At 39.2% G+C, this 16,748-nt stretch overlaps 1 protein-coding gene across 5 annotated transcripts in view; it reads right to left on the reverse strand.

Moving 5' to 3' along the window:
- CTTNBP2 (cortactin binding protein 2) overlaps nt 1-16,748 on the reverse strand; it is a 126,063-nt gene that overhangs the window by 22,765 nt on the left and 86,550 nt on the right. For all 5 annotated transcript variants that reach the window (XR_006103979.1, XM_042467196.1, XM_042467199.1 and 2 more), the window contains 8 exons: nt 16,043-16,297; nt 15,070-15,187; nt 9,908-10,183; nt 8,392-8,487; nt 7,020-7,099; nt 2,738-2,824; nt 2,558-2,657; nt 116-268 (listed from right to left, as the gene is read on the reverse strand). Coding sequence is in view for 4 of the 5 variants with exons in the window: in XM_042467196.1 (XP_042323130.1) it covers nt 116-268; nt 2,558-2,657; nt 2,738-2,824; nt 7,020-7,099; nt 8,392-8,487; nt 9,908-10,183; nt 15,070-15,187; nt 16,043-16,297 (1,165 nt within the window). In the remaining variant the exon portion in view is untranslated. The remainder of the gene's footprint in view (nt 1-115; nt 269-2,557; nt 2,658-2,737; nt 2,825-7,019; nt 7,100-8,391; nt 8,488-9,907; nt 10,184-15,069; nt 15,188-16,042; nt 16,298-16,748) is intronic.

Raw genomic sequence — 16,748 nt, forward strand, 5'->3', positions numbered from 1 at the left:
ATCACAGATAGCTTTTGATACCAGAGAGAGGAGACATTCAACGTTTTTTCTTCTGAAATAAATGTCTAAGCAGCTACTTATAAGAAAATCCAAGTATGATAAAAATATTCTGAACCTTTTTTAATAGTGCAGGGAGTATCAGACCCACGATTTTCAAGAGGTTGAAGAAACTCTTCCAGTAGCTCTGACAATGCAGCTTTTTCCAAATTTTCTAAAATTACGATGATTCTCTTGCTTACAGAGGGCTGTTTCACAGGAATCAAGCAAGCTGTAAATACAAAGAGTTCACAATGGCTGGCAGAGGAAATCTCCTTCAATTTACAAATTGCATTTTAGATAAGCATATAACTGGATTAGCTTTCCCTAACTGGCTATCAATCAAATATGTCAGACTTGAAACTTGCAAAAAACAAAAACACCTATGATTGGTTTGACTTAGGGTCACCATATGTTACTTGAAATTAGTTGAAGGTAAACAACACCATAACCAACAAAACATATGGGCTAACTAATGGCAAAGCTGGTTGGAGATGACAGGTTCAGGACAGATGAGCCTTCATGATCCTTTTTTCCAGTTCGGGGCAAAATGTTTGGACTATAACACATTGACAACTGTTGTGAGTGTGGCAGCTCAGCTGACACACTTAGTTTAGTGGAAAGATGACAGGCCATGAAAATATATTAGCAACAGAGATTCAGTGTGTCCAGAAGTGCTATGAAAGAGAGACAACTGGTTTCTAAGAAACAAGGCTGGAGATTAAGAAACAAAGATGACGATTTAAATGATAAATTTCTAGATGGCTTCTAGAAAACAGACTACTGCTTCAAATATTTGTAATATTTGTACAATCAGAAGATAATACCTATAATATTGCTGGACTGAATTTACCAGCCTTTTATTTTCTAAATATTCATTGGTTGTGGTGGGGGAGGGAAAGAATACAGATTTGGGAGTGAAGGAAATTTCTCTGATCTTTCCAGGAAGAATGATTTAAACAAAATTTAGTTGGCAGGGTGAACCAAGCTGACTTGTGGGTGACATTAAAATGAGTTTCTTTGCTGTTCTCCTTCCAGCTGTATATCCTCTGAATGTGTGTCTCTCCTAACATCATTCTAACTGCATTCTATTCTGAGAAGGTACAGTCTAGGGAGGCAGTTTTAAAAAGCCAAAGAAAAGGAGTAACTACTTAGCTCTCTGGTCAGTTAAAACCAACCCTTTCCAGTCTTAAAAAAATGGGGGGGGGGGGGGGGATTCTCTCCCTATGAAGGTAGCCAAACATTCCCAACTACTTATTTTTGGGTGTTGTTGTTGTTGTTGTTCTTTCTTGAAAATGGCCAGTGAAATATTTTTGGGCCAAAATGGGTGATTTTTCTATCAGATCCCTTTCAATGTCTATTAAAAATGTTTTTCTATCCTCACATTAAAGCATTGATTCTGTTCAATAAAACTGTGTATATATTTGACAGTAAACATCAGTAAAACATGACTTCCTGGGAACGATCATCTTATTTGTAATAAACAAGTCAAAATGTCAGACCAGTCTAAACAGAATTACTAGGGCAGGGAGATGGCAGGGTCCTATAATGCCTTGCTCTTGTCCTAAACCTACCTACCTACCTACCTACCTACCTTCCTTCTTTCCCTACAACTGTATTACAGACAAAATGTTTGTGAACAGTGTATTCCTACAGAAATTAGTATAATATGATTAAAAGATTGTAGCACTCTGAGGAAATATCTTTCTTGAAACAAAGAATGGTAAAGTGAATACTCCAAAGGGTTTGGATTCTGGTTTAAATTCAAAGGAGGGAACTCAATCTATAACTAATTGTAATCCTATGAGGCAACTTCATTTTGTGTTACTGTTAGTGCAATCTTATAAAGCAGGGGTGAGAATCATCCAGACACATTGGATGTTAAATAATCCCAGCAGCCCTTGACAGCACAAACCAATCATGAGGGATGCTGGGAGCTATGAGGCAGACTATGGAGAACTACATGCTTCTTACTTGTTATATATTTTTTTCTCAGAAGTATCACTGCCAATATATGGTTTTAGCCATGTAAGTGAATATAAAATTGAGGTCTAACATTCAATTGCATCATTTATGTCAACAAGTAAATCCCACTTAATTCCATGGGGTCAACCCACAGATATGCAGGTAAAGGATTTAAATCTAAGTGAATTATTAGTCTAATAATGCTGTACTTCTACAAAGCCTTAAAAAAAAAATCCTTACAGATATAGTTGCATGTTTGTCAAGAGTGACAGAAAGGAATGCAGAGCCTGTTACTGAGGATGATCTTTAGTTCAAGGCATCATAAAACATCCATCTTTGTCTGGAGTTTCAAAAAGGTTTTTATTAAAAGTAAAGTGCTTCCCAACATGCAGTCCTATACCTTTCACTCAGCAGTAAACATTATTTTGAATAGTGCTTACTCCCATATAAACAGGTCCAGGAGTGCATCCTTAGTGCATTTCCTTTGTAAGCATAGTTAAATGTGTGGTTTGCAGTTGTAAATTTCCCTTCTACTGATTTATTAAAAGAATCTTACCAGTACTGATGAATAATTCTGCAAGCTGCTCCTTGGAGAAATCAGCATCTATCTTCACTTTAACGATTTCACAGCAGAATCCTGCAGCCATTTGCTTGTGCTGTGTTAAAAGTTCACAAATTTAGCAAAGCTTTGTAATGCTCCTCACTCCCTAATTATTGAAAGATTTTATTTCCTTACCTTCATACATAGGGCTATCTGATCTGCCATATAATCCTGCAAACTTCCTTCTGGACCATGGAAGATGATATTTCGGTACTGTTCCACCTATGGATAAATACATTAATACTGATGTATATTACATGATTGCTTCAAAATTAATAGAAACAGAGATTTATTGTTCTGTGAACACTGCTAGTGGTATAACCCCATACCAATCTATTCAAATCTGCACCCTATTGAATTCATCCATTGGTGCCACCTTTGCAAGATCACTCACTACCAGCATCCATCAGAAGGTAAAGAAGACCATTGATAGCTGCCTTGAATCCTATAGCAAAGTAAGTTAACTATAGTTTTCTGTGGGTTTTCTGGGCTACATGGCTGTGTTCTGGAAGAACTGATTCCTGAATTTTCACCTGTACAGTATCTGTAGTTGGCATCTTCAGAGGGTGCTGGCATGGAAGTGTATGGGGTATATATACCTGTGTGACCCCTTGGTTGGGAGGAAGCGATTTACATGTTAATCTCTGTGTTAGTCTGTTGTTGAATGACAAGGCCTTAGGGTGGGAGGATATGCGTGATGGATGTGTGCCTATTTAATTAGCAATCCATTGTCTGTGAGGAAACTCCCTGTACCTGGGTGGTGTTCATCTGCATGTCTTGATGCCAGCCACAAATGCAGGCAAAATGGCAGGGATACATTCTTCTAGAACGTGGCCACATAGCCCAGAAAACCCAGAGAAAACTATGGACACTGGCCGTGAAAGCCTTCGACTTCACATAAGTTTGAACTATCCCTAGAAGCCAAGTTGACTAAATAGAGCATGTCATACTTTGAACATACCATGAAATGATGTGACTTACTGGAAAAGACTATTGGAAAAGACTAATGCCTAGTAAAGTAGAAGGCAGTACTTTTCTACTGAAGGCGGTAGAAATAGAGGAAGCCTGCATTCCAGGTGGACTGATTCAATGAAGGAAGCCATGGTTCTGAGTTTGCAAGACTGGAGCAGGGAAGTTGATGATTGGGACTTTGGGTGGTCTCTCATTCATAAGGTCACCATAAGTCAAAGTTGATTTGATAGCAAACAACAAATGAATGAAGTGATTGACTGACTGACTGGTGGATATTTTAAAAATGCTAAATGTGCTAGATAGAATAGGGAAGTCCAATCTCATTTTCTTCCCCTCAGTGGGAAAAATGAATGCCCCTATGTTGAGGTGATAGTGATTACTGCATCACCCATAGCAGTGACTGCAGAGTGAGGTCAACCATTTGCCCTTCTGTAAAAGAATGAAGACTGGAAACATCCTGATGTTTTGTATCATGACTCAGATGGGATAAGAAGTGGAGTTGGAGGATATAAAATTCAGTTCTTCTGTACCTTTAACATATTTCAAGGTTGATCAGCCCGTTCACCCTGGAGGTTAGTACAGGCTTTGGGTGACCTGTTTTGATCAGATAGGAATTTTCCTTCTCCTTTGGCATTTACAGATGATCTTGAACTTATTATCTATAGTATTATGGGACAATTGGCTTTGGGTGGTGTTTTACAAGAATTTATTAATTGGCTTTGTTAAACTCATTTGGGATTATTTGTGATATATGTTAATTATGGATGACCCAGTGTGGTGTAGTGGTTCAAGTGTCAGACTAGGATAATGGAGCTGCTGCCAGACTGCAGAAATAAAGCCATTTGACACCACTTTAACTTCCATGGCTCAGTGCTATGGAATTCTGGGATTTGCATTTTGGTAGACACTAGGGTTCTCTGGCAGGGAAGGCTAAATATTTCACAAAACTACAAATCCTAGAATTCCATAGCCTTGGATCATGACAATTAAACTGACATTAAATTGCTTTATTTCTGCAGTGTGACAACAGCCTGGAAAACCAGAGTTCAACTCCTTAATCATCCATGGAAACCCACTAGGTGACCTTGGCAAGTCATACTCTCTAAACCTTAGAGGAAGATGAAAACCCCGCTGAACAAATCTTGCCAAGAAAACCCACATGATAGGTTCACCTTAGTGTCACTGTAAGTCAGAAATGACTTGAATAACACAATAACAATGTTAATAATTTGCTCAGTTGGCATTTAATTGTGCATAATTGGCATTTTGGTCACTTTTGGCAAGGAAGTGTGGGAAAATAGATCCTTGTGTAGTTATTGGTAAACAACCAAAGCTAGCTTTTGGTGAGAGGGATTTCTCTGGACTTGCCCTTTAGTTTTTGGGACGTGGGGATGGGAATGTGAACAACTGTCTTTTTCCTTCAGGGCTCTGGGTTTGATGGGGAGGTCAGCATGTAAGACTTCCTGGAAATGAGCTGGCCAACATCAAGAACAATTTATTGGATTCTCTCTGGAGCTTGAGGCTGGTTACCTTTGAGATAGTGAAGATAAAGTAGATATAAACCTGCTTCAGAATATACTGCACCATGTAGGTCTGATGCAGATCAGGTTTAAATAGTTTATAAAGTGGCCTTAATTATCCATACATTTGTATGTCTGTCTGTTTCCTCTGAGTGGGTTTGGATTAAGTATAATTTCTTTGCCAAAGCTAGCCTCAGCTCTTTGACTACTCTTCCTGTAATGAACAATTAAATGTTACAGTGGTACCCCGGGATACGAAAGCACCGCCTTACGAAATTCCCGGGATACGAAAAAATCCTATAGGAAAAAACTGTTCCGGGTTACGTTTTTTTTTCGGCTTACGAAAAAATTTTTTGGTGCTTTTCGGCGCTTTTTCACACGAAATCGCGGCTTTTAGCGCTAGCGCCTATGGCTTTTTCGGGTTACGAAAAAAATCGGGTTACGAACGCCGCGGCGGAACGAATTAATTTCGTAACCCGAGGCACCACTGTACTTAAAATCAAAAGTCAGGCTCCAAAGAACTCCTTCAGGTGGAATTAAGAGCAGTCCAACTGCTATTTCAGCACCACGAGAGTAATAATAAATAAATAATAAAAATTTATTTTATATACCGCTATTCCAAATTCCAAATTCGATCACAGCGGTGTACAACAGAAGTGATACATTATAACATTAACGAACAAGTATCACCGACATGTTAAAAACATCCCAATACAATTTAAAAACTATAAAACATACAACCTTAAACACGCACACAAAAACTAGCTGGATAAACCGTTGTATATCAGAAGGGAGAACCGCATAACATCAGGACATATGGGGGAAAGCTTATAGTAGCAGCGGTGGATCAGATCAAAGCCCAATCTATTCAAACATTCTGTTCAGAAAGTGGCTACAGGACGCCTCTGTATATCAGCTGCTTGGGAGCATGAGATGGAAGTTAGATGTGGAGAGCAGCAGATATGCTCATGTCCTGCTGATGAGTTTCCCATAGGCAACATTTAAGATTAGGGCAATTGGTGTCTACTAGTAAAGATGGCAGGCAATCACATCCAAATTGCCAGTTAGCCTGGAAGTGAAAAATCACCAACCTGACTACTAGTCATGGGCTGCGTCCACACTGCAAAAATAATCCGGGTTGACACCACTTTAACTGCCATGGCTCAGTACTATGGAAATCTGGGAATTGTAGTTTGTTGTGGCACTAGAGCTCTTTGACCGAGTAGTCTTAATGTCTCAAAAACTACAGTTCCCAGAATTCCATAGCATTGAGCCATGGAAATTAAAGTGGTGTCAACATTGATTATTTGTGCAGTGCATACACAGCCACTGATGGTCTTAACCTCCAGCTATTTATCCTGCACCTTTTAAAACTATTTGAGTTGTTCCTGCAGACCAAGGCACATTTTGGCATACACAGAAAAACTAGCAGTATTATAAGAGTTCAGAATTGAATTGCCAATTCCAGAAAACAAGCAGAAAATGTTCTGTACTACAGTGTTGCTGATTCTGTTTTCCTCGGGTGGCCAACTTTCTAATCCATTCGTTTAAGCAGTAGAATGGAAGCAGATAGGAAAACAAGATTTATTCAGCCAGCTGTTGTAATGGGAACAGAACTATAACTATGCACCAAGATAAAGGTTATGGGTAGGGTCACATAGCCCTCATCTTAATAGCACTAGGAAATGGAGTCTGAATCTCTAAATTTCTAGCATTGCAGTAACTTTAGCTGAGCATTTAGAGAGAGACAGTTTAGCCATCCAAAAAAAGTTCTTATTTGGAGGTCAGTTCTCTCATTTTGTCTCCCTCCCAGCAGCTACACTGCTGGAAAAGACAAGGGATTTGTTAAAGTAGGAGACTTGAGAATATTTACTGAAGCAGTAGAAAGAGATTAACTATTATGCAAGAGCTATGGTAGTCCTTACCAGCCTGAGGTAATTCTGCAATGTCTGAAGACGGATTGTAGATGCATAACTCACACTGTGCAGACAACCTTCTGTGGGACCTTTAAGGGAAAAGAGTCACTGAGAACAACCTTACATTCTGAAGCAGTTGAAGTCCAAACTATACATTACATTTAAAGTTTGTTCTCTTACTCTGAAGGCAGTTGTAAGAGATTGACGGTTATTACAATCACAGCACAAATGGAGGGGAGACTTAGGCCTGTTACAGACTGCCAAAATAAAGCTGCTTCGGGTCTCTTTGGAGGTATGCTATTTAAATGATGAATGCGGTTCCTACCGAGTCAGCGGTTGCCACCAAGCCACACTCCTTTCCTAACAAATACTGGATGCCCTTTGGTGCAGCTTCCAGATTCTTGGACTCACCATCATTTAAATAGCATACCTCCAAAGAGACCCGAAGCAGCTTTATTTTGGCAGTCTGTAACAGGCCTTACTCCTTGCATACCTACCATCCCTCACCATCCCTCCCAAATCTCCCCCTACTCCAACTCTAAGTCAGCATCACTAGATTCTCTGGGAGATATTCTGGCTGTAGTTGACAATTACAGAGGATAAAATTCTGCAACAGCAACATCCATAACACTTTGTATTTATGTAGCATCCGGAGAGAAGGTGTGAACCTTTGGCCTTCAGCGTTTTGGACTGTAACTTTTACAGTCCTTTACCTCTGGACATGCTGGGTGGGGGCATCAGAACCTGTAGGATAAAACTACTAGAGGATGAAAAATTCCCCACCCTGGATCCAGTATGTACAAGGCTCTTTACATGCCATAGTTTAGTTATCTTTACATGTCTGTAAAACAGGCCAGTATTATTATGTCAAAATTTCAAAGACAGCTGGGGCTGAGGTGTGAAATACTGGTTTGTCCCTAGCCAACCAATGAGTGTATGATTGGGAAGAAATTTGAATCAGATAACTCTTTGGCTCTGAACATATTTTTCTAATTATTACATCAGGCCAGCAGAATGAAAATTTAGATTCTACACTCAAAATATATGCAAATTAATAATATATGGAGCACAAAACATTAACAGTAATATATTTTCACTAGATGGTACAGATTTCCAGTATAAGGTATAGAATGGCAACACATAAGGACACCCAAAAACAAGCTCCTGTAAAAGTTGCCCTAAAAACTTCCTGCTTCTCCTTTACCTCACACTTTCATTTTCAACTTATTTAAGGAAGGCTAGTTCTTTACATTCAAAGTTTTATAAGAAGGTAGCACCCAAATTGCATGAGATGGTAACTAGTTGCAATCCATTCCCTATCCATCACAATCAATATTTCCCTATTTTGATGCCAAAATAGAAACAAATAAAATGTATTTACCAAGCAAATATATCACTATATGTTCCACGTGGTTCCTTTTCAAAAATTCCCATGGTAAGTGGGGAAACGTCTGACCTACTAACCATGAAATATTGCCTGTTAAAAAGAGAAGGAGATCTTATGCTTGGACATAAAGAGCAGGAGACATGCCTATCTGATAATACATTTTTCCTATGAAAAGAAAAGTAATATTATATGTAGAGATGTAATAAGAGTGGGTGAAAAGGGTATACACGAAAGTGCTGTTCCCAAAGTCCCCATGAACTTAGCTCTCATTCATATAATTCATTCCACTCTTCCACTAAAAAAAAACCCAACGTACAAGACAAACACCACTAAAATCAAATGAAACAATAAAATCATTGTTGTAATTAAATAATTGTAATTCAGTGTACAGTTCATAGAATCATAGAATCATAGAATCGTAGAGTTGGAAGAGACTGCAAGGGCCATCCAGTCCAACCCCCTGCCATGCAGGAAATCCAAATCAGACCATCTGTTTTTGCAGGAGATCCATTCTGGACCGCCCTGCGAAAAGGAGACTCGCATCCCTCGGAGTGTAGTGGAGTCTCCTTCCTTGGAGGTCTTTAAGCAGAGGCTAGATGGCCATCTGTCGGGAATGCTTTGATTTGGATTTCCTGCATGGCAGGGGGTTGGACTGGATGGCCTGTGCAGTCTCTTCCAACTCTATGATTCTATGTATTCAAGCCCCATAACCTTGAATGGGGTGCGCCCCCATGAGCACGCCCCATTGAGGATAATGGAGGTCGCCCCTCCATGAATAATCAAGAACACAGATCTCAAGTCCGTGAGAAAGGAGGGACAACTGTAGTTTCAAAAGCCAGATTGAAGAAAGGTGCCTTCTCACTTTTCCTAAAATCATTGAGAGAACTGACTGCAACTCTGAGGGATTTAATTCCACAACCTGGGAGCAACACAGGACAAAGCCTTCTTCCATGCACCTGTCAAAACAGGCCTTTGCAGGGGATGGTATTCTCAAGATGTTTTCTTCATGCATTCTGCATGAAACAAGCTGAATGTATTTCCAGAGCTCTTGTGATCAGAAATTCTGATGGGGCAAAGTTTTCAGTAAAGCAGATTCTACCCCAAATTTCCACACCTTTGTGCTGAGTGCATGAATCCTAAAAGGTAGGTCAGTATGCAGGGATGTCAGGCCAGAGTTATGCTCAGGGAAGTATCCACGTTCCACTTTATCACTACTCATGTGGCTATGCTCTTGGAGGTCTCTCGTTCATAGGGTTGCCATAAAGTGAAGCTGACTTGACATAAGAATAAATATACCTGCCACATTTTGAACATACTGCAGCTTTATAGGTGAATGCAGCCTTTATACTGTACCAGTGCATTGCAAAATGAATAGCTGGCTCAGACTAATAGCTGCCACAAGGAAAACTGAACACTCTGAACCAAGTTACTTGTCACATGTCATGTAACTTAAAAAAAAAAACAGGAGAAAGTTTTGTTTTTCTGTAAAGTTCAGAGTGCTGATAGATACCAAGTTTGATGGATAATATACTGCTTGCAGTGAGGCCGATGCTAGATTCTGTGGTGTTATTAAGTGTCAGGTCTTCTAGGCTTCTCCATTCATCAGAGCTGATTGCTTGGAAATGGTTTGTCACCGCCTGACTCACTGCTTTTGAAAAATCATCCCAGGCTGTCTGCTTGCGAATGTTTAACACACATATGGTATTTTCCATTTCGTGATCCTCTGTTGCACAGTAGGCTGGTTCTACCTGGCTAACTGCAATCCGTAATGGCATTTTGAGAGCATCTGTTTAAATAGAATAACAACTTCAGCACACAGTGACACAATTACTAAAAATACATAACAAAAATAGAAAGAAAGAAAGAAAAGAAAGAAAACTATTTACTGGTACATCTTCAAAGCAATGCATAGTCCCTGGGTACAACAGATAGATCAGAAAACAAACCCAAAATTAAAACAACAGCAATAAAGAGTGAATTGCCTATAAAGCCAAACAATAATTGTAACTTTTAAATATTTTAACAGTAGAGGGGGGAAAACTCTTCCTCTATAGATATTTGAAAGTCACTTCAAATGTGATAGATTTAATTATTCATTTGCAGAAATATACTCATGTAGGAGACAAGTTGCAGGCTTTGTGTAAATCATCATCTCTGTTAATGTTAGCACAGGGTTCTACAGGGATATACAGTGGGTCCTTGTTATCTGCTGGAGTTTGGTTCCAGGACCCCCTCATGGGTACCAAAATCCATGGATGCTCAAGACCCATTAAAAACAATGGCATAGCAAAATGGTGCCCCTTATATAAAATGGAAAATCAAGGTTTGCTGTTTAGAATTAACACTTTTTATGAATATTTTCAAGCCGTGAATGCTTGAAATCGTGGATAAAAATATCCATGGATAAGGAGGGTTGACTGTATTTTAATGAGAGAGCTTGTGGTGCTCTTTCGGTCACCAACAAATGGACCTGGTCTTGAACAGCTGGTGCAGTAAGAGAAACATCTCAGATCCCTTCTCAGAAGCATGGTCGATTCCATCCAAAAATAAACTACACTGAGTTGAAGAGGTGGAAGGACCTTTGGAGGACATCTATTCCACATCCTTGTTTGATGGAGGATCTACAGTATAGGATGTGACTGCAACATACTTGACAGATAATGTCTAATTTCCTCCAGTGACTGATTGCTCACCACCACCCAGGACAAACTTTTCTACTGTCAAAGAGCTTTTACTAGTATTTAATTGAAATCTTTTTCTCTGAAGATTTTAAATCTGCCCTCTGGAACAAAGGAACACAAGTCTCCTCTGTTGTCAAGTTTCTCCAGAAACATTTCTTCACAGGCTAAACACACTCAGCTCTTTCAACTGTTCTTGTTGGCACTTACTTGATCTGCAGATTACTCATCTACCCTGGCCGTCCTTTTCTGGATATGCTTGGATTTGCCCCTAACTTTCTTAGTATGCAGTCCAGAAAACTAGATCCAGTACTCTAGGTGGGGTGAACAAAGCCTGTGTTAGCCTTGGTATCATGAAATGATTCCATCTTATAGTTATTTCTGCAGTGAAAATGAACGCAAGCTACTCTGCTTTAGCTGCCCATTCAAACACATGGCATCCCAGTACCCAAATTATCCCATACAGATGCTGCTCATAACCCTCAAGAACAAAAGGGTTTAATGGGGAGGGGGACTAATCAGTAAAAGAAATTAACTTTATTGACTGCAGAACTGCTTTGATAGCTAGGACTGTTTGACTAGAGTTCATCCGAAGCCTGACTGCCAAACGCCACTGATTCTTACCATGGATTCAGTGAGGAGAATGAAGGTTTCCACCCCCTCCACCCGTGTTTTATATATTTTAAAATTATTACAAATTCATTTCCTTTTTATCTTTCGCTATACATGATGAGTTGTTTCTACTTCATTTCATATTATTCCTACTTTTTACTTTTTCCTCTGATTAATTGTCTTCCTGAATAAGAAAAAGGGGATTTTCACAGGGGATTCTGGGAGTCCAAAAGTAATTTTCCCCAAGATCTACAAATATGTAAAACACTAGCTGAGGCGAAGCTGTGTAAGCTACATGTTGTACTAAAGATGCCCCTCTGCTGCAAGTTCCACTCATCCTACTTTAGTAGGGAAAGGCAGGACACATCCATAGCTAAAAATGGCAAATGGGCTGAGAGGAAAAGTACTGAATTGAGCTTGAATGCATTTTGCTGCACAAACCAGCTCCTTGACGGATGTAAAAAGAGTATAGCTTCATTGATGTTTCCATTTAAAGTTCCACATCAGAGCCAACCTTGGGGACCCGTCCACGTGGTGCTGCTAATTTAGGGCTCCAGATGTGCTGCTTCAGCATATCTGATCTCCAAATGGGGCAGACAAAAACTCATCTTGGTGCTCTGCCAAACCACAGAGTTGAACACAGACCCCTGTGAGGCTGGTGTACACATGTGTTTGGTATGGCAGACTTCCCCTTTTAGCATAAGGGAACCCCCTGGGGGAGGGAGAAATGCCTTCCTTTTCCATGGACATATATGATATGTATCACAGTTTCAGCTGAGAGCTGGTATTATGAATTCACAGGAAGCCACCAAGTAGAATGGGTCTACCAATGTAATTTAGTGTATTAGGCTGGAGAAGCATACTTTAGTTCATTGTGATTTCCACAAGAAGACCTTCAGCAAATCACTGAGTATTATTACAGGCCCTGATCTGTAAAATTGGAATAATTATATCAGACATGCCACAAGATTATTTTAACAATGAAATGAATACAGGGAAAATGAAATAACAACAGTGATCTATGTGACCACTTCCATTCAAGTCAAAGGGATTTAATGTGATACCAAAAACAAAACAAAACAAAAAACTCCATCAGTGATTACTGAAACACAGCTCAATGATTTAAATGTAATGAATGCTCAAAAGTGCCAAGTGATTTTGTTTTTAAAATATCACAACTTCAATCTGTTCTATATATGTGACAGAGAATAATATGATGGCAACTTTGAAAAGCTTTCAGAAAAGATGACTCTATCTATATAACCTTGGGCTAGGGATGAGAAAGAAAGTAGCTTAGGCCCCATACAGACTGCCAAAATAAAGCTGCTTTGGGTCACTTTGGAGGTATGCTGTTTAATTGATACATGTGTCCTAAGAGTCCGGAAGCTGCTCCAAAGCTGTGCTCCAGTCCTTAGGATTGGATCATGGCTTTGGCATGGACACATGTATAATTTAAATAGCATACATCCAAAGTGACCCGAAGCAGCTTTATTTTGGCCTGTCTGTATGGAGCCTTAGTTAACATTTTAATGCAAATTTGTCTAACCCACACTTCCCAAACTAACATGGGAATCCAAATGTTCATTATTTGCAAGTTACAAATCTGCAGGTTATAAACTGCAATTTTACAGTTAAAAATACTGTATATACAAGTTGACCTCATATATAAGTTGAGGGGAGGTTTCAGTGTCAAAATCACAGATTTGATATGACCTGTGAATAAGTCGCAGGTAAAACCTAGGGGGTTATAATGAAGGATGGAAAGGGGAAAATACCACTTCCATCCCTCCTTCTCTGGACCTTTCCTGACCATCTAGCACCAATTCCCAGGTGCTGGAGGAGAGGTTTTAACATCAGATTGAGAAAGGAAGCAAGTGGTGTTAAATGGGGAGCTTTTTCCATGAGAAGAGGTTGCTTGCAAATCAAACTGGGGAGGGAAGGAAGTGTTGTTCAGTGGGGCATTTTTTCATGGGAAGAGAAGACGATGGAAAGGGGAAAATACCTCACACAGAAAAACACAGTACCTCCAGGCACCAAGAGTGGGACACCAGGCTTGCTTGTTTTAGGACCTTTCTAAGCAGTACTAGTTACTAACCGATATATAAGTCAATCCAGGATTTACGTTCAATTTTGGGGCATAAATTTTTCAACTTATAGTCGACTATATACATATACAAAACATGTATATTAGAGAACGATTCATACTATATGTGCATATTAATGAAAACGATATACAAAAATTCATTATGTAAGAAAAACTGTTTGTAAAAATATGTATATTTTGAAAAGTGCATCCTGAGTGGCATATATTTATTAGGAGATTAATAAAATAAGTATAGATTCTTGTGCAAACAAAATCATGAACTGCTGTAGAACCAGATTGAAATATACCTTAAGTATGGAAAAATGAGAAACTGAAGGGAACAGTTTACAGATTTTGCCATCCCCATCAAGTAGCCCATTAAAAGCAGTGTAGGAGAGAGTGCCATAAGTACAGCAGAGCAATTTAAGAAAGCAAAACTCTTCAGAGGAAGTACAATGGAAGCCTCCAGTTAGGGAATTTCAAATACAATACAGTTAGTTCTTTGTATCTACAAATTCTTTATCCACAGATTCAACTATCCATGGTTTGAAAATATTTTAAAAACATATAAATTCCAAAAAGCAAACCTTGATTTTTTCCCATTTTATATAAAGGACACCATTTTACTATGCCACTGTACATATTGGGATTTGAACGTCCATGAATTTTCGTGTCAACAGGGGATCCTAGAACCAAAGCCCAGCAGATGCTGAGGGCCCACTTTCTCCATGGTATATTTGTCAACCTCTATCTCTAGAAAAACACAGACACACATACACACAAGTGGCTGTGCTCCAGGCTTTAGTCTGAATTTTAAAGTACCGTACTATCCTTTCTAAGGAACAAAGCCCTATTGAGAACCTTTAATAGCTCAACATTCAAACTTAAATCTGGATCATATTAGCTATCCCACTAACATGGGATGCATCTACACTGCAGAAACAATGCAGCCTGGGAACCACTTTAAGTGCTGTAGCTCTATCCTATGGAATCCTGGGATTTGTAGTTTTACAAGCCAAAGAGTGCTTGTGCCTCACAAAACGGCAAATCTTTGAATTCTGTAGGATGGAGCCATGACAGTTAAAGTGGTGTCAAACTGCATTATTTCTACAGTGTAGATGCACCCATGGAAGCCACCTATTGCCACTAACACCCATCTACCCTCCAGTGGAATTGCAAATAAGCAACACAGAAGTTGCCAACAATATATAACATGTATTTTAGCAACAGATGTGGATTGTATTGAACTTGCAGCTTTCATGAAAATGTTGACATATGCATGACAGTGCTGTTACTCACTCAGATTCTCTAGAAGATGTTTGCAGTCATCAGTAGCAACATCATGCACTGTTCGATCGCATTTCTCTTTCCTGTCGGCCTCCAATCCCCCATGGCTACACAAGACTTCTAGGCAGCTCTGGGAAGATAATAGCTACATTACTTGAAGCTTCAAGGAATTAACTTGAGCTGAAATTAACCTGACTGAACCATTTATTGCCTGTGGCAGACAGGCCTGAATTCAACTTTCAGAACCTTAATTTTACTCCTTAAAATATGCATTTCCAAATACTGGGGGAGAAAAAAAAGCTACTAAACAGATTTGGTTTTCTGTCAGGAATGATTTTGTCTGAGAGGCTCCTCATGATGTTTTTCTAATGTCTGATTCTATGCATGACAACATCTTGAAATTCAGGTATGTTGAACAGGAATGTAGGCATTAAGATGAACAAGCACTCCCAGTCCAGTATGTAACCTGCACATTGTGTCATGTGCATATCAAACACTATGGCCAGCCTTCCCCACCTCTCATACATTGTATTTCAGTTCTCATCATCTGAACCAGAAAGGCCTATATATGAATCGCATGTATTTTTTTAATCTTCATAATCACTGGAAACAGACATGTTGGATATTGAAAATTATTCCACTGAGGGAGACCAGTGAAACAACTCCACATGTTCCCAGGAGTTGTTGTTTGCCATCTGTCATCACATAAATTGTAGACATATGGACCTGACTTCTTTCTGTGTGTTACAGATGGATGTAGTTGTTTATAATTTACATTATTAATTCTTTGAATTTATCTAGGTCTGCGCTTATGTGGTTATTTATCTTTCTTCATTTATATCTCATGGACTGTTGGCATTTAAATTTTTTATATTTGCTTGTAATATTATATTTCTCTCTCTCTTTCTCTGCCCCCAGTGTGGTGCAACCATGCATAATCCTGATCCCATGTTGTGCTAAACAAACTGTTAAATAGACAACTGACCTTAAAGCCTTTTGATGCAGCTATATGGGCTGCAGTCCAGCCATCTTTGTCAGCATGGTTGATGAGATCTCCAGAAACAATGGATGTTGCTTTATGGCTAAAGCTGTCTCCATCACATTCCATGTCAAAGATGCAAGAATTAGTATCTCCATCACTCATGATATTTCCATCTTCTGGTTTTTCATAGTACATAAGATATCTTAGGCAGTCAACATTATCAGCATCTACAGCAGCATGAAATGGTGTCCAACCATCCTACAGAGATGAAATGTTGAAAAAGGGTCCAAACAAGCCCAGATAAGTGAATGGATATTTACAGAAAACTTATGTCTGAGCTCTACTGTCTGGAGCAATTAACGGAATCCATCAAGTTGTACAGTCTTTCTTTGAACAATATTTGTGTAGTGGGTAGTAATGGACTGGGACTTGGGAGATCTAAGTCCAAGACCCCATTCAGCCATGAAAACACATAGGACAACCTAGGGCCTGTCATCTTCTCTCAGAATGATCTGTCTCAAAGGGTTGTTATAAGGATGAAATGGTAAGGACGACAACTGTGCACACTCACTAGAAGAAAGGCAAGACACATGAATAAACTACTGCTTTTAGAGCAACAAGGTCTAGGAATGTGGATAAAAAGAGAAAAACCAGTCCTTGATGTTTCTGAAACTAAATCACAAATACACCCTGAAACAGAAGGCTGATG

Source organism: Sceloporus undulatus, chromosome 5, assembly GCF_019175285.1.
Source record: "Sceloporus undulatus isolate JIND9_A2432 ecotype Alabama chromosome 5, SceUnd_v1.1, whole genome shotgun sequence".
Taxonomy (NCBI): Eukaryota; Metazoa; Chordata; class Lepidosauria; order Squamata; family Phrynosomatidae; genus Sceloporus; species Sceloporus undulatus.